The sequence below is a fragment of the Staurois parvus genome, unplaced genomic scaffold (assembly GCF_062004578.1).
Source record: "Staurois parvus isolate SC_StPar_1 unplaced genomic scaffold, SC_StPar_1.0 ptg001398l, whole genome shotgun sequence".
NCBI lineage: Eukaryota > Metazoa > Chordata > Amphibia > Anura > Ranidae > Staurois > Staurois parvus.
This window is the reverse complement of record NW_028319194.1, coordinates 467,432-495,000: the sequence shown is the minus strand read 5'-3', so window position 1 is coordinate 495,000 and position 27,569 is coordinate 467,432. Positions and strand designations below refer to the sequence as shown.

Genomic DNA, 27,569 nt, shown 5'->3' with positions numbered 1-27,569 from the left:
CATAACAGCTTTACAAAGGGGGGGAAACTGGAACTGGGCAAAATGTTATCACAAAGGGACACAACAACCCTGTTAAAATGTCAGGTTTCTGTGATTTACAAAAAAAAGATGGAGACAAAGAAATCATGTCAGAACTTTTTCCCACCTTTAATGTGACCTATAAAACTGTACAACTCAATTGTCATGGTCCACAGAGAGCTTCCAAAGCATCAGAGGGATCGGATTGTTAAAAGATATCAGTCAGGAGAAGGGTACAAAATAATTTCAAAGGCATTAGATATACCATGGAACACAGTGAAGACAGTCATCAAGCGGAGAAGATATGGCGCAACAGTGACATTACCAAAAACTGGATGTGACGTGAGTGACTTTTGGGAGTGGGGGGACCCCTGTATCATCTTCCCAAATTCTTATGTTTAACACACCCTGTGCCTGTTAAGGGGTACAGGGTGTGAATGGGAATGTGTATTGGTGTGTTGTGCTTTGTTCTCTGCCATGTGGCTGTCCATTGTTCTCTGCCATGTGCTGCATCCCATTGTTGTGTGTGTGTGTGTTTCCTGAACCCTTCCCACTGTTGGGGCGGGCTGATGATGTGTTTCCTGTCCCTGGTTGTGTTTCCCCGCCCTGTGTATATAGCGTGTGTGTGTAAGAATAAAGGAGTTGACTTCCTGTCTTAAGAAGCGTCTGGTGCTGTCTTATTTCCTGCATGATCAGCGGGTGATGTCCGGGGATTTGTATTCGGACAGGGAAGCTGCAGTATAACAGAAAATACCCAAGTGCAGTCTGGGGTCCGATTACTGTTACACTGGATGTCCCTCCAAAATTGATGAAGACAAGAAAACTGTTCTGGGAGGCTGCTACAAGGCCTACTGCAACATTAAAGGAGCTGCAGGAATATCTGGCAAGTACTGGCCGTGTGGTACATGTGACATCAATCTCACGTATTTTTCATACGTCTGGGCTATGGGGTTGAGTGGCAAGATGAAAGCTCGTTCTTAAGAAAAACATCCAAGCCCGGCTAAAAATTTTGTAAAAAACACATCTGAAGTCTCCCGAAAGCATGTGGGAAAATGTGTTATGGCTAAAAATTTCAACCTTGGTTTCATCAGACCATAATTCCAATATGTTACACACACACACACACACACACACACACTAAACAAAACCAAATGAATACCATACCCACAGTGAAGCATAGTGGTGGCAGTATCATGCTTTGGGGCTGTTTTTCTTCAGCTGCAACTGGGGCCTTAGTCAAGGTAGAGGGAATTATGAAAAGTTCCAAATACCAGTCAATATTGGCACAAAAACTTCAGGCATCTGCTAGAAAACTGAATATGAATAGGAACTTTATCTTTCAGCATGACAACGACCTACAGCATACATCCAAATCAAAGGAATGATTTCACCAGAAGATTCAAGCTTTGGAATGGCCCAGCTAGAGCCCAGACCTGAATCAGATGGAAAATCTGTGGGGTGATCTGAAGAGGGCTGTGCACAGGAGATGCCCTCACAGCAATTTGAAAGATTTTGAGTGTTTTTTGCAAGGAAGAGTGGGCAAATCTTGCCAAGTCAAGATGTCCCATGCTGATAGACTCATACCCAAAAAGACAGTGCTGGAATCAAATGAAAAGGTGCTTCAACAAAGTATTAGTTTAAGGGTGTGCACACTTATGCAACCATATTATTTTAGTTTATGTTTACTTCCCTCCACAATGTACAATGTAAAGTAGTGAGTGTACAGCTTGTATAACAGTGTAAATTTGTTGTCCCCTCAAAATAACTCACACAGCCATTAATGTCTAAACCGCTGGCAACAAAAGTGAGTACACCCAATTGGGCCCAATTAGCCACTTTCCCTCCCCAGTGTCATGTGACTTGTTAGTGTTACAAGGTCTCAGGTGTGAATGGGAAGCAGGTGTGTTAAATTTGGTGCTCTCACTCTCTCATACTGGTCACTTTAAATTCAACATGGCACCTCATGGAAAAGAACTCTTGAGGATCTGAAAAAAAAAAAATTGTTGCTCTACATAAAGATGGCCTAGACCATGAAAATGAGATGCAGCACGGTGGCTAAGACCATACAGCGGTTTAACAGGACAGGTTCCACTCAGAACAGACCCTGCCATGGTCGACCAAAGAAGCCGAGTGCACGTGCTCATATCCAGAGGTTGTCTTTGGGAAATAGACGTACAAGTCCTGCCAGCATTGCTGCAGAGGTTAAAGGGTGGGGGTCAACCTGTCAGTGCTCAGACCATACGCCGCACACTGCATCAAATTGGTCTGCGTGGCTGTCGTCCCAGAAGGAAGCCTCTTCTGAAGATGATGCACAAGAAAGCCGCAAACAGGAACCATGTCCTGTGGTCTGATGAGGGCAAGATAAACTTATTTGGTTCAGATGGTGTCAAGTGTGTGTGGCGTACAAAGACAAGTGCGTCTTCAGAAAAGTAAAATGTTTAAATTAAACACATAGGGTCGATTAATATGAACATGGTTGAAATGAATTATAGATATTTAACCAGGGTAAATTAGGGGGTTTTGGATGGGGGGGGGGGGGGGGTGGGAAAGCAAAATCTCTGGGGCATGGTTGTATTTTGGATGTAAATGTTATTTTGATGTGCTTTTGTGAGGATAAAAAAAGTTTAATAAAAGAATTTGGGAAAAAAACAAAAAAAAACCCCACAAAAAACACACACGTTTGTCTTGCCTACAGTCAAGCATGGTGGTGGTCTGGGGCTGCATGAGTGCTACCAGCACCGGGTAGATACTGGTCATTGAGGGAACCATGAATGCCAACATGTACTGTGACATAATGAAGCATACCTACAGTATCTCACAGAAGAGTCCCAAAAACCACCCTCTCTTTTTCATGTGCGCTCTGTCTGTAATAAGCTCACCTCTGTCCATGACCTTTTTGTCTCCCGCTCCCTTAACCTACTAGCAATTACAGAAATCTGGCTCCAACCAGCAGATTCTGCTTCCCCCGCAGCACTTTCCTATGGAGACCTCATCTGGACCCACTCACCCAGACCCAGTGGTCGGAAAGGTGGTGGGGTTGGTTTGCTTCTATCCCCACTGAGCACCTTTCAAGTCCTCCCTAACCCTCCCTCTCTATCCTTCTCTTCTTTTGAGACTCACTGCATTTGGCTGTTATCTCCCATTTCTCTGAGGATTGCAGTGATCTATCGGCCTCCTGGACCAGTGTCCCGCTTTGATTATTTCTCTGCCTGACTACCCTACTTTCTCTCCTCTGAACTACCCACTATCATTCTCGAAGATAGTAACATCCCTATTAATGTCAGCAACCCGGCTACATCCCAACTCTTCAACCTAACCTCATCTTTTGCATTAGCACACTGTATACAGTCCTCCACTCACTCTGATGGGAATACATTAGACCTTGCTTTCTCCCATCTTTGCACTCCCTACAACCTCACAAACACCCCCTTTTCTCTCTCTGATCACAATCTCATCATCTGCACAGTCTAATCTTCAAACACCTATCCCTCCAAGCAGCAAACAATTACCCGCAGAAACCTTCACAACCTGAACCCTGCTCCTTTCCACTCTGCAACTGACAGAATCTCTCCCGTCCTGCCCTGGCCACTGCTGTCTATAACAGTTCGCTTTCATCCACATTAGACTCACTTGCTCCTCTAACACGAAGCATCAGGCCCCGACTGTTACAACCTTGGCAGACTGACCACACCAGAAATATTAAACGACATAGTTGTGCGCTGGAGCGATTGTGGCGTAGAACCAAATCCCAGCAAGCATTCACCTGATATAAATCTGCTTTCTTACCATACAAGTCCTAACTTCATGCTGCCAAACAAGCCTGCTTTGTCACTCTTATTAATTCCTTCTCATCCAGTCCTCATCGTCTCTTCTCTACTTTTAACTCTCTACTTTCTCCACCTCCACCCAGTACCTCACTCACTGCTTGAGATTGCAAATCATTTCAAGAAGATTGATGCAATCCGTAGGGGCATCGCCACTGCACAGACATCCATCCTACTTAGCATACCTTATACTAAACCTCCCTCAACACCTTTCCTCTTTTGACCTTGCTACTACCGAAGAGGTCACTAAAGGTTCTCAGAAGCCCATCTCACTACCTGCCCCCTGGATCCTGTCCCCCCCCCATAACTACGGTCACCCTATTCTTCCATCCTATGCTCCCTCACATCTTCAATCTTTCCCTCTCTGCTGGTGCCCTTCTCTCCCCTCTAAAGCATGCACACATCAAGCCCATACTTAAAAAGCCCTCCCTGGACCCCACCAACCTGAACAAATTAAGATCCATCTCCCTGCTGCCATTTACCTCTAAACTCTTAGAACGCTTAGTCAACAATCGCCTGAGCTCCCACCTCACCGACCACAACCTTCTTGACCCTTTACAGTCTGGCTTTTGCAGTCTACACTCCACTGAAACTGCCCTACTAAAACTCACTAATGATCTACTAACAGCTAAAACCAATGGCCACTACTCCGTACTCCTACTTCTTGACCTCTCTGCGGCTTTTGACACGGTTGACCATCCCCTCCTCCTCAAAAACTCCTCTCTTGGCCTCAGACTCTGCTCTCTCCTGGTTCTCCTTCTACCTATTGCAGCGCTCCTTCAGTGTTACCTATAACGCTGCCTCCTCCTCTTCACTCCCTCTTTCCATAGGGGTCCCTCAAGGTTCTGTCCTTGGACCCCTTCTCTTCTCCATCTACACCTCCTCCCTTGGTCACTTGATAAACTCCCACAGCTTTAAGTACCATCTCTATGCTGATGACACACAAATCTATCTTTCTACCCCTCACCTCACCCCTTCAGTCTCCTCTCGCATTACTAAGTGACATATCAGCATGGATGTCACTCCACTTCCTCAAACTCAATGTTTCCAAAACTGAACTCTTAGTATTCCCCCCAGCCCGTGCCCCCTCCCCTGATTTCTCCAAGATCAATAACACAATCATCAGTCCCTCCCCCCATGCCAGGGTACTAGGTGTAATCCTGGACTCCCATCTGTCCTTTCAGCCCCAAATCCATTCACTGTCCAAATCTTGTAGACTGCACCTCCGCAACATCTCCAAGATACGCCCGTTCCTAACCTGGAAAACCACTAAGCAACTTATTCACTCCCTTGTTATATCTCGCCTTGACTATTGTAACTCCCTCCTGATTAAGGTGGTTGTTAAGGCAGGTGGTTTTTCACCTTACTGCATTCTATCTCCAATCATTTCCGTAGAAGTCCTCAGACTGACGGCCAGCATCGTTTATCCCATTTCTGAGTCCAGGTCATCCTTGACCTACAGTCTGACTAGATAGTGAAAGAAGCAGCACAAATGAGCTCATCTCACTCTGCTCTCTCATCACCATGCAACTCATAAGTATAAAAAAAAACAAAAAAACAAACACTTAATAATTGCCTGAACTGAACGTTTTTCAGTCCAGCTCAGCTGTGTAGAGACCCCCCCCCCTGTCAAACTGAGGTACAAACTGGACACATTTAAAAGAAGCCTGAGAAATAAAAATAAACATACTCGCCTATATGACTGCATCATTGATGCTGTGGCTGTCCCCTGCCGCCTCAAAGACTGAGATATGAGAGATCACATGAGTTCTGATCTCTCGGCCCTCTATGACCAGAATTGCAACCATCAGTCACCGACTGCTGTACCCCTCCAGCGCTCACTGAAGTGACAGGCTGTGGAAGGGGTGAGAGCAGCTGGCTCAGGCTCTTAGCAGCATTCTGAGAGGCTGAGCCTAAATGTCCATCAGGCATCTGGGTGGATCTCAACAAAGTTCAGATCCTTCTAGACCCAGACCAACAATGATGGTTGAATCTGGGTCACAGGAGTGCAGAAATAAAAGTACACTCCTGTGACCCAGTAGAGAAGTAAAAGCCAAAAAAGCTTTGGCTATACTTCTCTCAATGTTATTACCAGTTACAGTGCAGCATTCATTTTTCTGCAGTCTTAAGACTGGACAGATTCATGTAAGGATGGGCAAGTGCTGCACTGTCTGGGAGCACCTTGAATGCTGGCCAGTGTGAGGATGCAACCACAAGGGGTCATTTGCACATCAGCAATGGCTCAAGTGGGTTGGATGCTGAGAGGTTTATTTACTAACGCAAGAGTGCAAAATTAGGCTCACTTCTGCATAGAAACCAATCAGCTTCTAACTTCAGCATGTTCAATTAAGCTTCGGCAATAAAACCTTGAATCCAATTGGTTTCTATGCAGAAGTGAGCTTGATTTTTAACTCTCAAGCTTTAGTAAATAAACCCCCGAGTGTCATACAAATCAGAAAAATGGCGGCCAGGACTGGTAGTGGAGACTGCTGGAGAGGAAGTTAGCGTTGCAAACAGACTGTTGAAACTTACTACAAAAAAGGTGAAACTGGGCTAGCAGGTCTTAAAGTTTTATTTTGAGACCCAATAATTTAAACATCAAGCATTGCAAAAATTTGTATTCATGTTATGTTCAACATACCTCATGTGTGTAAACTCTGACCGGGAATCCAAATGCTTGGGCCAGCCCAAAGTCAGCTAGTTTTATGACACCTTTGCTGTCTGTTAAAAGATTCTGAGGCTTTAGGTCCCGATGCAAAACTCTCCTGGCATGACAAAATATAATGCCCTGCAGAATCTGATACAAGTAACTCTGTAGAAGAAAAAAACAAAACACACAACATAACAAAAGGCATATTCCTGACATAGCACAGAATATATTTTGCAATAATTATAAACAGAGACATACCTTAACAAGCATAGTGTCCAAGTACTGACCACTAGGGAGGGAGTCCAAATACTTTTTAAATCCTTGGAAAGAAACTCACATATAAGATATAGTCTTGAATCCTGCATTGGAACATCTAGAAGGCTAAGGGGGGGAAAAAAAAACAAAAAAAAACCCCACACCTTAGGCCTTAGTTCACCTATAAATGGATGCACACCAGTAATGCCATCTACAACCCCTTGTATAGTACAATATTCAACTCAGGAAAGCACTATACTATACAAAAACAAAAGTTTATTTCCCTGTTAAAAGCTGCTTCGTGTTCCTGACCTCTGGCTGCTGCATGTATTTTCCTAGGCTCCCCCACAACACGTCATGGTTCCTCCACCCAGCTTGTACATACTACAATATATTTTGGCTAGAGTCAAGCACCTAACCCCTAAATAAAATGTATACCAGGTCGAGGAAGGGGAGCTCTATTGATGCCCATCGTGCAGGGAGACGTAGCTCAAAAAGAAAAAAAAAAGGACCACCCTGAAACTGGGGGCAGCAATCATGGCACCAGATTAAACAAGCATAGGAAAGGAATAAAAGGTAAATAAGCTGCAGGCTCAGCAAGTGATTGATCAGCCGTTGAAAGTGCTAAAAAAAAATCTGAAGTTTACCATCATTTTAGGGTAGCATAACCAAAACAATTTTTTTTTTTCTTAAAATGACAGTAGTCTGGCTGCCATGACAATTTTAGTTAGCATCATTACTTCCTGACAAAAAGAAAGTTCACTTGTTGCATGTTCTGGTCAGTAAAAGAAGCCTGTGTTCATTTGCTGTAGCCATCTCATACCCCTAAACACTGCTCTAAAATATGAATATAAAAATGCTACAATGTGCATGGACACATTGACTAATACGGATCTAAATTTAGAAGACGGGGGGGAAAAAAAAAAAAAAAAAAAATCACCCACACACACACCAACACCTTTTAAAAGCAGCATTTTTCTCTGCACGTATGCATGTAGCCTTATATCATTTTCATATGCCTGACCTTATTGTGATACAATTTCAGCTGTAATTGGAAGCAGCCCCTTACCATACAATATTGGGGTGTTGAAGTTCCTTAAGAAGAGAGATTTCTCTAATAGCTGTGCTTGGAACTCCTTTCTCTTCATTTTCCAATCAAATTTTCTTCATTGCAACAATCTGACCAGTTGCTGTGCGTTGCCCTATTTATATACGACCCCATAAGTACCTAGAAAAGAGAATGGTACGGTCATTTATGAAACATTTTAAAACAATACAGATACTGTGCTAACGTTTACAACACTAAATAATATACAATGGCAACTACATGTTTACTTGAGGAGCAGCCAAAGTTCAGCATCTCAGGATTCAAACACCATATCCTGTAGATTGAAACACGGCATACTGAAGGTTGACAAGTGTGCAAGGTAAGGCAGTTGACAGGGAAGCGACTGTTACAGCCTGTGTCTATAGACTTTGGGCTTGTGTTGACGGCATCAGTTTGAGAATCCATGCACACTGACTTTTATTACAGTATTCATACTGCAATTGCAGTGCAAACAGCATTTTAATTTTTACAGGGTCGCATTTACTTTCCAATGAAAACAGGAAAAAAAAAAAAAAAAAAACACGCAGCCTGCTGTATTAATGAAAGCACTAGGCTCAGGGAAACACTTTCTTCTTGGATATGCAGTCATGCTGCATATAGTGTAACCTATCCCTCAAGAGTCTGCATAGAGATTTTTTGGCCATATGTCCCATCACGAGTGCACTTGCTTGCATTCTGTGACCCGTTGTCAGTGATAACTGACTATTGCCCCCCCCCCCCCCCCCCAGCCTTGTGCTTCAGTAAGCACTTGAGGAGCAGATCTGAGAGCAGTGACAGTAATTTTTCACCACTCCAGGCGGACAGAGAACTGGGCAATCAGTGGTCATGTGATCCCTTCGTTCTTGGAGCTGGTGTGGGACTGCTGCAGCATAGAGGTGAGCATGGGTTTGTTTTAAAAACCCCATACTTCTTTAACCTCCCTAGCGGTATGAATATTTCAGATTTTTGGTGCTGAAAGCGGTACATTTTTTTGCATGGAAAGGTCGTTTTTTTATTGTAGGCCTGTAATTTAGGAATAACTCACTGAAATCTGTCAGAACAAGAGTCTAGTAAACATCCCGGGCATGATAAAACTTGAAACACAAAATCATAAATTATAATTTAATAATCATAAAAAATATAATAAAATTCAATAATATAATCAAACCAAAAACACTGAAATGTGAAATAGAGCGCCAAGTTCGCACATCACTGAGCAAAGTCGCAGAATCGTTTTCAGTGTCTGATGATGAATTTCCCCCACGAATCATTATCACTCAATTCTGCAAGTGGTTCTGATTTACTATCGCTGTTCTCTAGCCGGTCTAAAACCGCTTTGACCTAAAGGGACGTTTTTTGGACGCCATGGACGTTTCTCAGTTTCCAGGCAGAAAGAACAGTAAAAACGCAGGCAGGGCGCCGGACAAAGCACTCGGGACAAAATGTATGTGAAATGCTTTGAAACAGTTTTACTGTTTTACTATGTAATAACAGTTTTTTAAAATTTTTAAAAAATGACTTTTTTAATTTGCTGCCAGTTCCAGCGCCCATACGTCCCGACATCACAGGGACCGGAACACGGAAGCTGGCATAGGCCAGAGGAGATGGCCGGGGACGCTGCAGGGGACGCAACGTGGGAGCGAAGAACAAGGTAAGCGCTGCAGGGAAGCCCTGGGCAACGCTGCATGGTAAGCCCGAGTGTAGCTCGGGGTTACCGCTTTTGGTACTGAAACTCTACCCCGAGCTACACTCGGGAATACCGCCAGGGGGGTTAAGCAGGTTTTGCATTCCCATAGACTTGTGAGGAAGTGAAAAACCTGCTCAGCTTTCCACCTGCCATATAAGCAAATGACGGGCACAAGGCGGTTCTCTCGATCTGGGAGGATGTCATAGGACGTCCTCCCACTAACTAACCACACATGCATGGCTCCAGGGGCGCGCAGCGTGGCGATCAGTGGTGCGCTGTGTCCCTCGGACACAGTGGATCACCGATCAGTGGAAAGAGTCGAAGACGTCAGCTCGGTCATGTGATCAGCTGTGTCCAATCACAGCTGATCACATGTAAATAAGGAAATGCCGGTTATTGGCATTTCTCCCCTCATGAGCTGTCACGCTGACAGAGGAGAGGAGAGCCAGTAATTGGCATTCCTCAGAAGGGACATGTACACTGACCATCAGGGCACTGATGATCAGTGTAGTCCCATCAATGCCAGCTGTCAGTACTCATCAATGCCACATATCAGTGCCCATCTAAGCTGACTTTCAGTGCCACTTAGCAATGCCAGTCAGTGCCGCCTATCAGTGCCACATATTAGTGCCTACCAGTGCACAATGCCACATATCAGTGCCCATCTGAGCTGACTTTCGGTGCAACCTAGCAATGCCAGACAGTGCCGCCTATCAGTGAAGGAGAAAAATCACTTATTTACAACATTTTAGAACAGAAACTAAAAAACATGTTTTTTTCCAAAATTTTCAGGTGTTTGGTTTGTCTGGCAAAAAATAAAAAACCTAGAGGCGATTAAATTCCATAAAAAAAAAAAAAAAATCAAGTTACACTTACGGTAACGTCTTTTCCAGGAGTCTTTCAGGCCAGCACTCTGAGAGACCTCGGCTCCTCCCCATCTGAGGAAACACCTCCACCTACAATAAAAAAGCTCCACTCCCCTCTGACCTCAGTTCTCCAAGCATCCTCCGGTCACCTGGGGAGACACAATGCGAGACAACATAATCGTAATAAGCCATCTTCACATAACAAATATCAACACGGGTGGGAAACCGGTGCTGGCCTGAAAGACTCCTGGAAAAGACGTTACCGTAAGTGTAACTTGATTTTTCCCCTACCGTCTTTCAGGCCAGCACTCTGAGAGGATAAGCGAGTACTCACCCCTCGGGCGGGCTAACTGCTTGCAAGACCTTACGACCAAAGTCCTGCTCCTGCACCGAGACCAGGTCCAGTCTGTAATGCTTGGCAAATGTGTCATAGCTGGACCATGTTGCCGCTCTGCAAATCTGCCCTGGGGAAACCCCTGCTAGCTCTGCCTGGGTAGCCGCCACCGCTCGGGTGGAATGTGCCTTGATACCCTCCGGGACCTCCAGGCCTTCCGCCTGATATGCTCCTGCAATCGCCAGCCGCAGCCAGCTGGCCAGCGTCCTTCTAGACAATGTCCTGTTCCCTCTGGAAACTCCGAGCTACCTTCGGAATGAAGGACGGGTCCGGTCTGAAAACGATTCTGTCCGAAAAAATACGGAGATAAGGTGTTCTGATCGAGGGAGCCTCCATCTCGCACACCCTCCTCGCCGTGGTAAACGCCACCAGGAAAGCCGTTTTAATGGTGAGCTCACTTATCGGGCAGGACTCCAGGGGCTCGAACGGAGCCCTGGTCATCCCCCGAGCACCTTGGCCAAATCCCACACCGGAAACGGTCTGGACCTCGGAGGCCTCTGCCTCACCAGAGCTTTGAAAAACCTACTCACCAATGCCTCCCTGGCCAGGGGCGTCTCTAGGAACACACTGAGGGCCGAGACCTGGCCCTTGAGCGTGCTGACAGACAATCCCTTGTCCGCTCCCGCCTGCAGGAATTCCAACACGGAAACCAAACTATGGGTTGCCACTGCCGTCCGGTCACACCAGGCTGTAAAGCAACCCCAGACCCTACCATAAATGGCCTGGGTCTCCTCCTTCCTACTGGCCAGTAATGTCGCCACTACCCTAGGCGAGAACCCTTTCTCTAAGAGGAGCTGCTGCTCAGAAACCAGGCCGTTAACCGTAATCTTCCCACGCTGGGGCAAAGAACCGGCCCCTGTGTTAACAAATCCTCTCTCGGTGGCAGCTCCCAGGGTGGACGAGAGGCCAAACTTTTTAGGGTCGCAAACCACGCCCGCCGCGGCCAGAAGGGAGCTATCAGGATTAACGAGGTCCCCTCTGTCCTGAATTTCCTCAGGACCAGGGGGAGCAAGGGAACCGGGGGGAAGGCGTAACAAAGCCGGTAGTCCCACCTCTGACCTAATGCGTCCACCGCTCTGGACCCGTCCCAGCGGGATAGAGAGAAGAAATTTGGGACCTTGTTGTTCCTCCCGGAGGCAAAAAGGTCCACATCCGGGGATCCCCACCTCCGCACAATCTCCTGAAAGACATTGGGGTTCAAGGCCCATTCCGACTCCCTGAGCCGAGTCCTGTTTAGGAAGTCTGCTTTCTGGTTCAGCTCTCCTTTTAAGTGTATCGCAGACAGGGACGCCAAGTTCACCTCTGCCCAGGACAAAAGAGTCGCCGCTAAGGCTCCGAGGGCCTTGCTCCTTGTCCCTCCCTGCCTGTTTATATAAGCCACTGCCGTGGCATTGTCCGTTAGGACACGCACGTGCTGGCCCGTGACCCACGCCTGGAAGGAGTGCAGAGCCTCCCACACAGCCCTCAATTCCTTCCAATTTGAGGATTTGGCCTTCTGCCCCAAGGACCATTCCCCCTGAGTCACCAAATTTCCCAGGTGGGCTCCCCAGCTCCTGGCGCTGGCATCTGTAGTGACTTCCGTGGATATCGGAAAACACCACAACAGCCCCCTGAGTTATGCTGGACGATCTCCTCCACCACCATAGAGACCTCTTCACACTGGGGGGAACCAGGACCCTGCGTTCTAGGGAGTGACTCCTCCTGTCCCAAACCCTCAGGATCCACAACTGGAGGGGACGCATATGCAGACCTGCCCACTGAACTGCCGGAATGGACGCTGTCAGTAATCCAAGTACCGACATGGCCTGCCTTATGGATATCGACCTGCTCCCCTGTAGTAATCTGACCCCGGCTTCCAACTTGGTGATTTTTTCCAAAGTCAGGCTGGTCTTCTGGTCCACCGAATCTAGAGCGTAGCCCAAGTAAATCACTTTCTGAGAAGGTACCAGGCAGGACTTCTCCAGATTCAAAATCCACCCCAAGCTTTCTAGATGGCCCCTCACTATAACCAGGTCTTGCCGTAAGTGAGCCTCTGAATCTGCGAAGAGCAGCAAATCGTCCAGATAGGCCACCACTGAAATCCCCCTCAAGCGAATAGAAATCAGTGCCTCCGACAGAACCTTGGTGAATACTCTTGGCGAGGAGGAAAGGCCGAATGGAAGAGCCCTGAACTGCCAATGTCGAATTCCTTCCTCCCCCCCCCCACTGCCAACCTGAGGAACCTCTGAGAGGCTTCCGCCACGGGCACGTGTAGGTAGGCGTCCTTCAAGTCTATGGAAGCCATGAATGCACCTGGCGGTATTAGGGACCTGATTGTAAAAATGGAGTCCATGCGGAACCTCCGGTAACGCACTGACCTGTTTAGGGGTTTCAGGTTCAAAATCAGTCTGAACGCCCCAGACGGCTTTTGAACCACAAACACATGGGAATAAACTCCCTTCCCTCGTTCCTCTACCGGAACCCTGGAGATGACCCCCTGGGACTGTAGAATCTCTAAAGCGCCCACCAGAGCCGCGTCCTTCATCGGATCCCTTGGACGGGTCGTCACCAGAAAAGTCTCGGGTGGCGGCCTTAGAAACTCCAACCGGTAACCCCTTCGGATGACATCCAAAATGAAGGGGCTGGTGACCACGGCTTCCCACTGTGGAAGGAATGCCGCCAATCTTCCCCCCACAGGAGGAACCAAGTCACCTTGGCTTTTGGGGCTGCTCAGGAGGGCGAAAAATCGCTCCTCCTCTTCCCCTACCTCTCTGTCCAGCAGACCTACCCTGACCAGGCGGTCGCAGGCTCAGCCTCTTTGCCGGGCGGGCCTTCCGTGTCCCCCCCTCCTGCATTTTCCTCTTGAGGGGGAAGGACTTCTTCCTATCAGCTGTCCGGTCCAATAACTCCTCCAACCCCGGGCCGAACAGACAGTCTCCAGTGAGGGGGATGCCGCACAACCTAATTTTCGAAGTGATGTCCCCCTGCCATGTTTTTAGCCACAGCGCCCTTCTGGCTGAGTTGGTCAGGGCAGAAGACCTGGCCCCCAACCTCACCGACTCTGCGGAAGCGTCCGCAATATACCCAACTCCTTGCAAAAGGGTCTCAAAAGAGGCCAAGATTTTTTTCTTGGGAGAGTCTGCCACAATATGGGCCTGTAATTGCGTAAGCCAATACTCTAAGTTTCTGGCTACCACTGTCGTAGCCATGGCCGGCTTCAGGTTGTACAGGGTCGAGTCCCAGGCCTTCCTAAGGAGAGACTCCGCCCTTCTTTCCAATAAGTCTGGCAAGATCCCCATGTCCTCAAACGCCAGATCAGTTCTCCTGGTCGTTTGGGAAAAGGCTGCGTCTAGTCTAGGGCTCTTGTTCCAGACCGCCTCCGGGTCTTCCGAAAACGGAAATATCCTTCTCAAAGCCTTAGAGAAGAACAGCTTCCTTTCCGGGTCCTGTCACTCCTTCTTAATGGTGTCCACCAAAATGTCATGCACAGGAAATACTCTGTGCTGGTGCTCCTCCAACCCCTGATACATTTGGTCGTGGAGAGATAAGGCCTTAACCGCCTCCTTAATGTCCAGGGTTTCGTATATAGCCCCCAGGAGCTCATCTACCTCCTCTAGAGTCAATTTGTACCGGGAGGGGCCCCTCCCTTCCTCCGAGGGACCCTCCCCCGCTGATTCCTCCTCAGACTGGGAGTCCCCCACTGGTTCCTCCCCGGTCATAAGGGGTTCCCGACGACTCACCGAAGCTACCTGGGGGGGGGGGGGGGGGGAAGTGTAGGTAATGGGAGGGCAAACCTCTCCATGAGGGATTTGAAGGAGTCGAAGGTGGTAGCCAACTCCTTCACTGACCTGGCTAGGTCCCCCTGTTCCGGCTTCTCCTCCCTCACCAACCCCTGTATACATGGGCCACAAAGAACCTTTCGCCAAGATTCTTTCAAAAGGGCATCTCCGCTTGGGCTCCTGGTGCCTAAGTTTAGCTCGGGCCTTGCCCTGAAAGACACAAAAGAAGGGGGGAGGAGGGAAGCCTAATCAGTCCAACACTAAACACCCCCCCCCCCTGCTCCTTCCTGGCAGAGCAAAAAAGGGCCTGCAAATCCGCAGACCCCTTGCCCCACCTTCCCATTGCTAGGGGCCAACAGGTAGGGGAGGCCTCCACTGAGGCACCTTACCTGTGACTGGCTGGTGCTGGCATCTCCTGGTCCCGGTGCCTCCGACATCCCGTACCGGAGGGTGGTCGCCTGATGCTGGTCTGTCCCCCAGACCGCTGTGCACCGCACCGCCTTTTCAAATTTCGCGCCGCCGTGGTGTGAGGGCCGCGACCGGAAGCGGAAGTCGCAGCCCTGGGCGAAGCCCCGCCCCTTCCGCCGGAAACCGTCGTCTCCCGACGTCCGGCCAAGTCCTCCGACCGCCAGCATGGGAAGGAGCGGAACTCCCCCCGATCCTCCCCAGATCTCACCACGGCCACCCCGACGCCCCCCCTCGCCGGAGAGGGTCGGGGGGCGAAGAACAGGCAAGTGCTTTGTCCCGTCCCCCGGGATGCACTCTCACTGCCCGCAGCCTGCCCAGGGAGGATATGCAGCCGGACACTCCGGCCTTCACTCCCGGCTGCGTCGGGCCTCTCAGCCGGCTATCTGGCCCTCGGCTCCCCTATCGTCTGCCCTGCGCCTCCTCGTGTCTCCCCACCGGAGGAAACACCTGAACTGAGGTCAGAGGGGAGTGGAGCTTTTTTATTGTAGGTGGAGGTGTTTCCTCAGATGGGGAGGAGCCGAGGTCTCTCAGAGTGCTGGCCTGAAAGACGGTAGGGGAAAAGGCTGTCCTCCCAAAAAAAATATAAAAAGTTCATGTGGGTACAGTGTTGCATGACTGTTCAATTGTCATTCAAAGTGTGAAAGCTGAAAATTAGACTGGGCAGGAAGGGGGTATAAGTGCCCTGTAGGCGAGGGGTTAAAGTGTTACTGTTATACTCACTGTGGAATCTAAGGGTTTATTCCTCTGCAACTTGTAAAAACTGTTTGATCCAGACTTCTCTGATCCTCCCTTTCTTCCAATATCCCCCTCTTATCTCCTCATAAGACATTGTGTGGAGTCACTCAGCAATACACACCAAACTGATCATGTGCAAAGGAGGGTTTTTATTTTTTTAATCTTGGGAGAGTGCATGTGATCAGCATTGTCCAGACAGAGGTTATACAATCTCATAGGGCAGTGATAGGAGAATGAAAACTCCTCGTACAAGTTTGTACCCCAAAAAGGAGACGTTCCACTTTATGCCCTCCTATTTTTGGAACTTCTTTGGAGGATGGTGGGGGTTGGTTTGGGAAAGAGCACCTGGTTTAGACAGGTACCTGCTCCAACTTCTGGTTGGTTTGCTGCAACGATCTACCAGAATTTCTCTTCCCCACTCCCACAGCAATCTTTTCAGACATGTCACAGGTCGTCACAGATTGCAGGACCATTCACAGGACGCAGCATAAATCGATCCGATGCCGCAAGCCGTCTCCCACCAGCTCTAAGCCCAAGAACTAAGCAATCAGGTGACTGCTGATAACTCAGTTCTTGGTCTTCACTGAGCAGAGAGCGCTGACTTTGCTCTGCCTCCGCAATGCTCACCGGAGCTTCAGGCAGGAGAGAGGGTGGGAGCGGCTGGCTTGGGGCTTTTGGCAGCATGCTGAGAGGCTGCCTGTAAGGCATCTGAGCGGATTCAGATATTGTTGGGATCCCTCCAGAGTCTGGAGCGGATCTGTGGCATCAGCTTTAGCCTGCTGTTGGCTGATTATGGGTCACAGGAGAGCAAAAGTGCATTCTTGTGATCCACATAAAAAGTATGTTCAAATAAGCTTTTAAGAGAAAATGCACAGTATATGGGGAGCTGTCACAGCGTTTTACCACTGCGATAGCTCTAGGTTACTGGCTGTGTTAGAGAGCAGTGTGGTGGGCAATTCAACGCATCACGTGGCTCCTTTGTTTTGTATGAGCTTTATTTGAAGTATACAAAACATACACTGACTGCAATGTTGGGCAGTGCGATGCGCTGCCCATTACAGTGCAATTGTTGATAGTGCATTGTGAAAATGTATTACGTCTGCATTTTACCACTGCATCCTGCAGCACTAGGTTGCTTTGCAGTGTATTAGGGACACAAAAGAAAGCAGCGTTTGTGTGTCCCATGTGGTAAAACGTCTGTCACCGCACATAGTGGGAATTGGCCCTACAACTAAAACAGAAAATAGCCCAATGCAAAGGGGTGATCAAACATTCAGGCTTATAAATGTAAGCAGGGTAAAGCAAAATCTTCACTTTCATGGGGCCCCTCTAGCAGCAATTACTCCCAGCACCACCATTCAGCTGCCAGGAGTGAAGAGAAGTACCTAGTACTTATGGGTATGGTAGACATGTGACTCCCTTCCTTCCGACATCTGGCCAATCAGGAACCCAGTGCTTTCAGGGAGTCCTCAGCCCTTTGAAAATCCAGTGTCTCCAGATTGCAACGTATTACTTACAATCTTCACTTCAGCAGGTGGATCACATTACTAATATACCCAAAGCCTGATTTTGGAAAAAAAAATGCCCTGGTTCCTTTATGCATTGCTTTCTAACTGTTAGGGAGCTGGTTCCAATTACCACAGCTGGTGGTCCTCACTGATGGTACAGCTTCTTTGGCAGCAAGTATATAGATTTCTGCATACTCTTTCTAGAAAGCAATGCCAATGAATCCACTTCAAGCTCTTCTCAATCATAAACCTGAGTTGTTGATATCGTAATTTAATCTTCCTCACTACCACCAAAGCCTGGCTTTCTAAACAAATATTGGTGTCGGAGGTTGAACCCCGATTCTATTGGGATTTGATTAATGAGAAATTGACGGCTACACTTCAGGGCAACATGCCTACATTTTGTCGAGTCTGGGAACCATGGATCTTACGTACCTCCCCACAAGTCTTCGTCCGCCACCTACTGGAGTTGTGACGGCTCCCGCTTTTGCATATCCAGACTTTTAAATATTGAAACCCCATGGTTGACTCCACCCACCACCATCCCCTGCCCTTTACACTTTCTTCTGACTGCTTCTCTCTAATGCGGGCCATAGAAGAGATGAAAAAACGACCGAAAATCAGCCGAAATTAAAAAAAAAAAAAAAACGGTCGATTTTCGGATCGTTAGTGCGGTAATCGATTGGTCGTTTTTCGTGATTTTTGACCTTTTAGATTATTGGTCCTGCTGGAAAATAATCGGCCAAATTTGTCGTTCTGCCGATTTTCGCGGCAACGATGGACAAATTTGTAGATCTTTTTCCGATATTTAAAAATGCGCATGAGCAGTGACATGAAAGAAGAAGGAAAAGAAGAAAAGGAAAAAAAATAGAATATGAATGAGAAGAAGAAATAGAATATGAAGAAAAAAAAAAAAAAAAAAATTTCAGTCCGATATTATATTTGACATTTAAAAGTATAGCAGCATTGTATCTATTTGTATCCGAATATAAACATCTGTATCCAAAATGGATACAAATAGATACAACGTTGCAACTTTTTCTTCTGCATATTCTATTTCTTCTTTTTATTTGTATTCTATTTCTTCTTCTTCTTAATAGTCTATTTCTACCTTTTCTTCATATTCGATTTCTTCTTATTATTCTATTTCTTCTTCTGCATATATTCTATATAATTGCCGGCTGCAGATGGGATGAAAATCAGCTGACCTTTTTTTACCAATATTGGTAATGTCGGCTGATTGAACGACTGATTTTTTTTTTTTTTTTTTAAACGAAAACAGACGGTTTTCTTCCCACCTATGGCCTGCATAAATCCCTAAACTCCTGTGTCTGCAATAGATTGCGTTCTTACCAACCCTACTGATAATCTCCATGCCATACACACCAGCTGCTTTTTTTTTCTGCTGAAATGTGCAAAGTCTGCTTTGGATATTAATAGTTATCCCATATGTCTTAATTGTGAATACAGCTGCCCTGTGAACAAATACTGACTCTGGACAATCTTTTTTTCTACTAAATAAATAAAAAAAAAACAAAAAAAAAACAAAAAAAAAACAAAAACCACACACTGAACAAAAACATACAAGTAAAAAAAAAATATATATATTTTACCCTCTCCAATTTTTTTTTCTATTTTTGGCATACTCATCCATGTCTGTTGATCTCTGTAAATTCCTGGAAGAAAGAAAAAAGGTTTTAGCATCTATGAACACTGCCTAAAGGACAGAGTTGTAAAGCAAGCGTTTGGCCCCATAAATGTATAAATGGAAAGTATTGTTTTACCTTGTTGGGGGTCTTTTACTTGGTGGCAATGTGACTGTACAGCCTTCCATATGTTCCTTACTCTCATTATGGGCTCAAATTACTAAAGCATATCGCATGCACTATTTAGGTGATCTGACACATTTTTCCCCAAATACCACATGCGAAGCTGAAAAGGTCAATTCACTATCACTTTATGCAGCATTTACCTCGAAAAGCAAATGCTCTTGGTAAACACCACAAAAAAAACAGCTTTAGAGTAAAGTTTTGGTCGTTTTTGTGTTTATTAAAAGTCAGCAGCTACAAAAACTGTAGCTGGTGACTTTTAATAAACACACACTTACCTGTCCCAGGGTCCAGCAATGTTCTCTACCGCGCTTTCCCTTCTCCCCTTCTGTCCTCCACGGTGTGTGGCTTTACAGCCTGGTGCCCACTACACGAGTGAGTTGCACCTCCTGACTGGTGCGGCAGTCTTCTGGGCCCTGTGAAAGTTCTCAGGAGACTGCAGGAGTAAGGAGGGGGTCGAACTTCCGGATCACTTCGCTGCTGCAAAACTGAGCCGGAGGTGGAAGCGGGTAACTGTCAAAATATAAACTGCTAAATATCTTCTCATTAGCAGTATATAGCAGTCTTACGACTTTATCGGTGTCCAGCCGAGCAGTAGGAGGTGGTCTCATTCTCCTCCGACTGTCCTATGAGGCTGCATGACCCCTGACCCTCTGTCAGAACAGTGCCGATTGGCCCCGTGCCAATCACATGCACCCCCCCCCCACCCCCCCCCCAAAAGAATAAATAAATAAATAAATCTAGCAATACACACAAAACAAAGCATGTGCAGATTTGTCACAGTAACAGAAGGGGAATATCAGAGAAGTCCGGATTAAACAACCTTTTCACACAATGCAGGTTAGGTTCCACAGTGAATATAACAAGCATGCTTTACTGCATATAAAACCAATTTTACTGTTGTGGGGGGGGGGGGGGACGTCATTTCCGGCGCGGACGCCATCTTTGGACTCCCTAAAGAACCCATGCAAGTACACCCATACATGAGGTTCTTAATGCTGTATACAAGAAGATGTATCATGTGAGTGTCCAGTGTATATAATTTTAATTACTGCGTCAATAAATGATAATACACTATGGAGGCTTTTCTCTTTGTGGACCATGTGGGAGCTGATTTTTCTGGATAAGAGCCATTTAGGATATTCCGTGAGGATACGCTTTAACCCGGGGGGATCCAGGAGTGATCCATAAGGCATTTAGGCCCTCTTAGGGTCGCACCAAGGAGGTGAGGAGTCAATCTAGCTGTGTGTGGAGTCATCACCGGAGCCTGGTAACGCACAAGACTCACCTGCATGATTGCATTTATTGTTGTGGACACGGGTGGCACGTTTTGTTATAGAAGATATCATTCTGAGTGATCTGTTCATCCATATTCACTTGTTACATATGCATGTTTTCTGATTTTAGCGGTTTATTCATGGTTATGAATAGAGTGTGTTGACACTGAGCACTTGTTTTATAGGGTATATCCCCCGTAGTAGGGGGCTTAGTATCAGTCACTTCCACCATATGCACAGTATCTTGGGATGTTGCACTGTTGTAGCATTCATTTATATCATTAGGATTCACTGTTTGTTCCACTATTATGTCACATATTTTATGCTGAGATTTAGTTTGTTCTCACAGAGCGCTACACTTATTGATTAATAAAAACAAAAAAAACACCCAAAAACTTAAGTGTGGGGTCCCCCCAAAAATCCATACCAGACCCTTAACCAAGCATGCAGCCCAGTAGACCAGGAAAGGCGAGACAGATGAGCAAGCCCCCCCCCCCATAACAGACTGCAGGCCTTCAATATGGGAGGGTGCATATCAGAATCTGGAAGCCCTCTTTAACACCCAGATCCCACCCCATGCTGAGGGCATGGACTGGTATGGTTTAAGAGGGGGGTGTTCGCTCCTCTGTCCCTCCCTTTGCTGGCCAGCATGTTCAGATAATGACCAGGTATGGATTTGGGAAAGGGGGGGGGGGCGGCATGCTGTTTTTGTTTTTAAATGCTAGGTAAAAAAAAAAAAAAAAGGAAAGAAAGAAAAGAAGAGGTATTTTACTGCAGTTATTAAAGTAGTAGATACCCATACATCTACCCCTTCCCCACTAGGACATTATATCCAGACAGCAGCACCATCAACTTGATTGAGGGAAAAAGAAGAAGAAATCTGTCCCTCTGACAGTAAACAATTGCCCTCTAAACTATTTTTTCATGAAATCAGTTTACTGTGGTTTCCCTGCCCACTTGTAACTTCCTCTATGAGATCCTGAGCCTCTTCTCCTCCCCCTCACTTACATTTGAAACCACCAGTGCACAATATTTCGGATCATATGCACTCCTCTACACACTACAGATCCCATAGTCCAGGGGTACTGAATTAAAATTCATGGAGTTCCGGTTGGTAACATTTTCTTTCTGCAGAAGTCCAAAACTAATTTTTCTTCTATTACTCAAGTCTTTCACATCACAGCCCCCTTCATATTAATGTCCTCAGCCCCCCATACATCACAATTCCCTTTCACATCAGAGCCCCACAACATAACCCCACTTCCATCACAGCCCCCCTTACAATCACAACACCGCCACATCACAGCTCCTCCTCTCCTGACATCACAGCTCCCTCCTCTCACATCAGAGTCCACCATATCACAGCTACCACCTCTCACTTCACAGCCCCCCATATTACAGCTACCACCTCTCACATCAGAGTCCCCCATATCACAGCTACCACCGCTCACATCAGAGCCCCCCCCATATCACAGCTACCACCTCTCACATCAGAGTCCCCCATATCACAGCTACCATCTCTCACATCAGAGCCCCCCTCCCATATCACAGCCCCCTCTACCCCATAATCTTCCCCAAACCTTAACACATTGTGGAGGGCTGGAGGAATGGCGGGGTGGACTCCTGTTCTGTATGTACTCATCTGCCGCCGCTGCTGTTGAAGTCACAGTAGGGAAGAGGGCAGGAGGAATGGAAGGAAAGACTCCTCATCTGAATGTACTGGCCTGCCGCTGCTGAACTCAGAGCAGGTGGGAAGATGTCAGGCATAGGTTTCCACTGAGGGTGGGAGCTGCCCAACTCTTCTTGGTAAAAAGCAAGTGACCCGCATGAAAGGTTCGCTCCACTTCCCCGCTCCTCTGTAGACCTGCTGTGTTTCCCACCCTCCTCCCTGGTCTGAGTTCAGCAGCGACAAGCAGGTACATTCAGATGAGGAGTCCTTCCTTCCATTCCTCCTGCCCTCTTCCCTGTTGGAATTCAACAGTAGCTGCAATGACAGCCGCAGCAGAAGAGTACATACAGAACAGGAGTCCACCCTGCCATTCCTCCCAATTACTAACAGCTGCAGCAGCGGGAGGAGAGGAGTCCACTCAGGCTGCTAAGTGGTGTGGCTGTGGTCCGGACAGGACTGTCACTCAGTCTGTATCCGGACTGCGGTCCGCCATTTAGTAAGGCCCGTCATAGTCCATATAGATGGCTTTCTTTGGATGTGGTATCTCTATATACGTCCATTAAACACGAGCATGGTCTTCGAGCCATTCAGCATTTTCTAGCCACAAATTCATCACTTCACTATACACAAATGCAATTTCTATATAATTGCATTGAATTTGCCCTAGAGCATAATAACTTTTCCTTTCTGGATAATCACTATCGCCAGACACAGGGCACTGCCATGGGCGCAAAATTTGCTCCTAGCTATGCCAATATATTTATGGGGTACTGGGAAAAGAACTATATCTGGACGAATAACCCCTATAGTGCAAACCTTATCCTATATGGAAGGTATATTGATGATATTATCATCATCTGGAACGGTACAGATTCCCAGCTGGAGGGGTTCCTTAAACATTGCAGTAACAATCCGTATGACATCACGTTCACTCATGTTATTGATGATGATAATCTGGTCTTCCTAGACCTTGAATTAAGACATGATATAAACGGTCAGATATGCTCAAAAACATATTTCAAACCCACAGCGGGGAATTCATATCTACACGCCAAGAGTAATCATCATCCGCAATGGATTCGTAATGTTCCCTTCGGACAGTTCTGCAGGCTACAACGTACGTGCACTATGAAAAAAGACTACTTGGAACAAAGTCTGATCCTTCAAAAGAAATTTGAGGAGAAAGGGTATGATGCACAGCTTATTCAAACAGCATGTAATAAATATTTAGCCCTTTATGATAGTAATTCCATAGATTGTACTGTCGTGGAAGCTGGTGTCCATTCTGAGACCACGACTGACATTTGCAATACAAACGTAGTACGTTTCTGTACTAGATATAGTAACAAAGCCTGGGATATCAAACACACTCTGTCGAAAAACTGGAACATTTTAAAAAACGACCCTACTCTAGGGAAGGTACTTCCTGATAAACCCACATTAATTTTCAGGAAACCTAGGGATCTCAGGAGCATAATAGCGCCTAGCAGAGTACGTAAAAGGAACTACCAGCAGACTTCTAACCCAGGTCCATGGTCAGTGCTATTCGACCAAAAGGGCAGCTACAGATGTAGCGTTCCCAATTGTGGCACATGTGGAGTCATATGGCATCGGAAAAAAGATTTTTTGAGCACAGACGGCAGGAGATTTTCCATTAAACAGTTTATTAACTGTGGGACTTCTTTTGTCATTTATGGCTTAATTTGCCCCTGTGGCCTACTGTATGTAGGCCGCACCTCACGGTGTCTTAGGACACGTATTAGCGAGCACAAAAGTAATATAAAATTGGCAAAAGATAAATATTCAGTCCCTCGTCATTTCAAAGAAACACATCAGAGCAACTACGATGGACTGAAAGTCTTTGGAATAGAAGCAATCACAAAGGACTTAGATAGTGGGAGGAGATACCAAGAACTCTGTAGAAGAGAAAGTTTTTGGATCTTCACATTGGGTACCTTGTCCCCTAGAGGTTTAAATGATGACCTGGAGATTCATACTCTTATTTAGTCACCAGAAAGTATGAATACAATTAGTGACCTCTACTGTTCCATCCCAATTTTAGGTTGCGATTCAAATACATTTGATGTATCTAGTGTATTGAATGTATTTGAAGTATGTATATATATATGTATATGTATACATAATTTATATATATATTCTCTGTATTCAGCATTACATATACTGTTATCAACAGGAATGTTCTGAGTGTAAGGAATATGGTTATTTAGTATTAGCCCTGATAGTAATAATTGTTCCACTCACTGCTTCATACTATAAGGATACATCTGCCCCCCTGGTTTTTTTTTTTTCTTCTGCACATGCGCAGGTTAGGTTCACGCATGCGCAGTTAGGAGCATGGAGCAGTAGCGTGCGTTCCACAGGGTAAACCAGCAAGCAATGAGGGAAGTTCATGTCCTCCTTATGCAGCTGACTACAAATCCCCTTCATCAATGGATCGGGTAACGCATGCAGCTGCCTGGTGATATTTAGTTATATATATAAAATATACACAGCATCAGGATTGAAGGTGGGAGTGTGGATGTATACGTCTGTGAGTGTGTAAATGTATATACATGTGGATCTAAGAGCTCTGATCTAATCCTCTTCATTATCTGATCATGAAACGCATGCAGCTGCCTGGTAGTAGAAAATACAAAAAACACACAGCTCTGGGTTGAAGGTCTGAGTGTGGGTGGATTTGACTATATGGTTGGACATATATATATACATGGGGTTGTGACACTATGGACACTTAACCATCAAAATATCCGGTGATTAACAATCTGTATTAAGAACCTATGATTATTGTCACATTGATCGCTATATTTCCATCCAGCGTTATGACAAGTCCTCTGGATGAAGTATCCATGGGACACATTGTGCACTAATGCAACACGGAACATGACAATGTTTCATAACTGTGGAAGACCATTATCTCCTCTGGTGTCATAGTCAAATTGAGGGATTAGATGCACACCAAGTGGCGTATGCAATATATGGTTTTTTTTTTTTTTTTTTTTTTTTTTTTTATATATATATATTTTTAAGATACATATTTTATATAGGTTTTTTATGTTCTCTATGTATTTTATTCATTTTATAATTTATATGTTATATCTCTCTCTAATGGCATTGTAAATATTGATGGTTAGTTTATGAGATTTTGGCCCCTCCTACTATCCTGAGAATGCCCAACCCGGGTAGGGAGGGCTTATTTTTAGTCCAGAGATATGGGTATATATAGGAGGGTGCACGTATGGTTCAGTTAGCTCTGAGGAAGAAGGGACTCCCTTCGAAACGCGTCAGCTGTACTGAACACCTATTCCCCTGATGGGACTCATGTTATCTTCAAGTCCCTGAGAGGACTTACATGCCTGATTTTATTCGCTGTTTGTGAGTATGTTTTTTACAAGTAATAAATTTTGGTCGCTGAGGTAATGCGCAAGGCTGGTGCGCTTCTTGTTTTTTATTTCATTTTACCGTCATAGTCCATCCCATCAGCAAGCAAGAGAGGGTGACTATGTCCCTCCATGCAGTGAGACCATGGAGAATGAACATGGCCACCCTTTAAGAGGAAGCTGGACCAAAAAAAGGGGAGTTTGACGATTTGGGGGAGGCCAAGATGTTAGTGCCAAGACCGGTGACATCTCCGGGCTGGAGAGCTCCATTTTAAGGCCTCATGCACCCGGCATATGACAATGCTCCAAATACACTGCCAGAAATGATGCCACTAAGGCCACATTTTTACACCCATATTGCGTTCAGATGCACATGAGCATAAACTCATTCTATGGCCTAGAAGGCCAGATACCCTTAGCAGCAGCATTTTTTCACCTGTGCATGAGATATAAAGGGAAGTGTGTCATAATGGGCAGCACAGTGGCTAAATGGTTAGCACTTCTGCCTGGCAGTACCAGGGTCGCTGGTTCGAATCCCAACCACAGCACCACCTGCCTGGAGTTTGCATGTTCTCCCTGTGCAGGTTTCCTCCGGGTACTCCGGTTTCCTCCCACACGCCGGCACAGCATGGTAGACCTTCAGAGAGCTCTGTGCTGCAACTGAGGTCTTCCACACACATGCACAAGAGAGACGTCATAGTGGCTCCGGCCATTCATACCGCAGGAGCTCATGAACCTGGAAGTAAAACCGGATGAAAATGGTGCCGGTGAGCTGCGACAGCGCAGCGCTGGAGGGTTCTGTGTACAGAAGTCATAATGTATGCGGTGCATACTAGTACATGATGACCTAGACCTGTAGGGGCCCATTGTATTTTGTTTTTGCGTGATTTACTACCGCTTTAAAAGCCAGTAGCTACAAATACTGTAGCTGCTGACATTTAATAAAAGGACACTTACCTGTCATGCTTTTTCACTGTACTTTGGGTCCCCGGCAGGTTTACTGTGGGAAACCAGCTGTGATTCCATGCTACTTCACAGCCAGCTTCCCATTGAGGAAGCACTCGCTGCACTTTGTGAATGGTCCTGCAGCCTTCTGGGATCTGTCATTTGTCCCAGAAGGTTGGGGCACAAGCCAAAAAAAAAAAAGGAAGGGGGCACAAGCCGAAAAAAAAAAAAAAAAAAAAAAAGGAGGGGGGCACAAGCTGCAAAAAGGAGGAGGGGGGCACAAGCCACAAAAAGGAGGAGGGGGGACATCTAGAACTTCTGGTGGATTCACTGTGGTAACTCAACCAGAAGTGGGAGCAGGTACCTGTCAAAACCAGGTAGCCAAAGTGTCAAAAAATAGAAGGGGGGGGGGGCATAAAGTAGAAGGGTGGTAGTAGGGGTAGGTAGGGTAGTGGTAGAAAGGGGGGCATAAAGTAGAAGGGTAGTAGTAGGGGTAGGTAGGGTAGTAGTAGAAGGGGGGGATAAAGTAGAAGGGTAGTAGTAGGGGTAGGTAGGGTAGTAGTAGAAGGGGGGGGATAAAGTAGAAGGGTAGTAGTAGAGGTAGGTAGGGTAGTAGTAGAAGGGGGAGGGATAAAGTAGAAGGGTAGGGGTAGGTAGGGTAGTAGTAGAAGGGGGGGGCATAAAGTAGAAGGGTAGTAGTAGGGGTGGGTAGGGTAGTAGTAGAAGGGGGGGCATAAAGTAGAAGGGTATTAGTAGGGGTAGGTAGGGTAGTAGTAGAAGGGGGGGGGCATAACGTAGAAGGGTAGTAGTAGGGGTAGGTAGGGTAGTAGTAGAAGGGGGGGGGGCATAACGTAGAAGGGTAGTAGTAGGGGTAGGTAGGGTAGTAGTAGAAGGGGGGGGCATAAAGTAGAAGGGTAGTAGTAGGGGTAGGTAGGGTAGTAGTAGAAGGGGGGGCATAAAGTAGAAGGGTAGTAGTAGGGGTAGGTAGGGTAGTAGTAGAAGGGGGGGCATAAAGTAGAAGGGTAGTAGTAGGGGTAGGTAGGGTAGTAGTAGAAGGGGGGGCATAAAGTAGAAGGGTAGTAGTAGGGGTAGGTAGGGTAGTAGTAGAAGGGTGGGGGCATAACGTAGAAGGGTAGTAGTAGGGGTAGGTAGGGTAGTAGTAGAAGGGGGGGGGCATAACGTAGAAGGGTAGTAGTAGGGG

At 46.4% G+C, this 27,569-nt stretch overlaps 1 protein-coding gene across 2 annotated transcripts in view; it reads right to left on the bottom strand.

Annotated features, from left to right (window-relative positions):
- Window positions 1-18,929, bottom strand: part of LOC149436216 (cyclin-dependent kinase 1-A-like) — a 36,303-nt gene extending 17,374 nt beyond the window's left edge. For both annotated transcript variants that reach the window (XM_089661863.1, XM_089661864.1), the window contains exons 1-4: window positions 18,864-18,929; window positions 7,817-7,975; window positions 6,751-6,812; window positions 6,484-6,654 (exon numbers count right to left, since the gene is read on the bottom strand). In XM_089661863.1, the coding sequence (XP_089517989.1) occupies window positions 6,484-6,654; window positions 6,751-6,812; window positions 7,817-7,895 (312 nt within the window). In that variant the 5' untranslated portion in view covers window positions 7,896-7,975; window positions 18,864-18,929. The remainder of the gene's footprint in view (window positions 1-6,483; window positions 6,655-6,750; window positions 6,813-7,816; window positions 7,976-18,863) is intronic.
- Window positions 18,930-27,569: the final 8,640 nt, after the last annotated feature.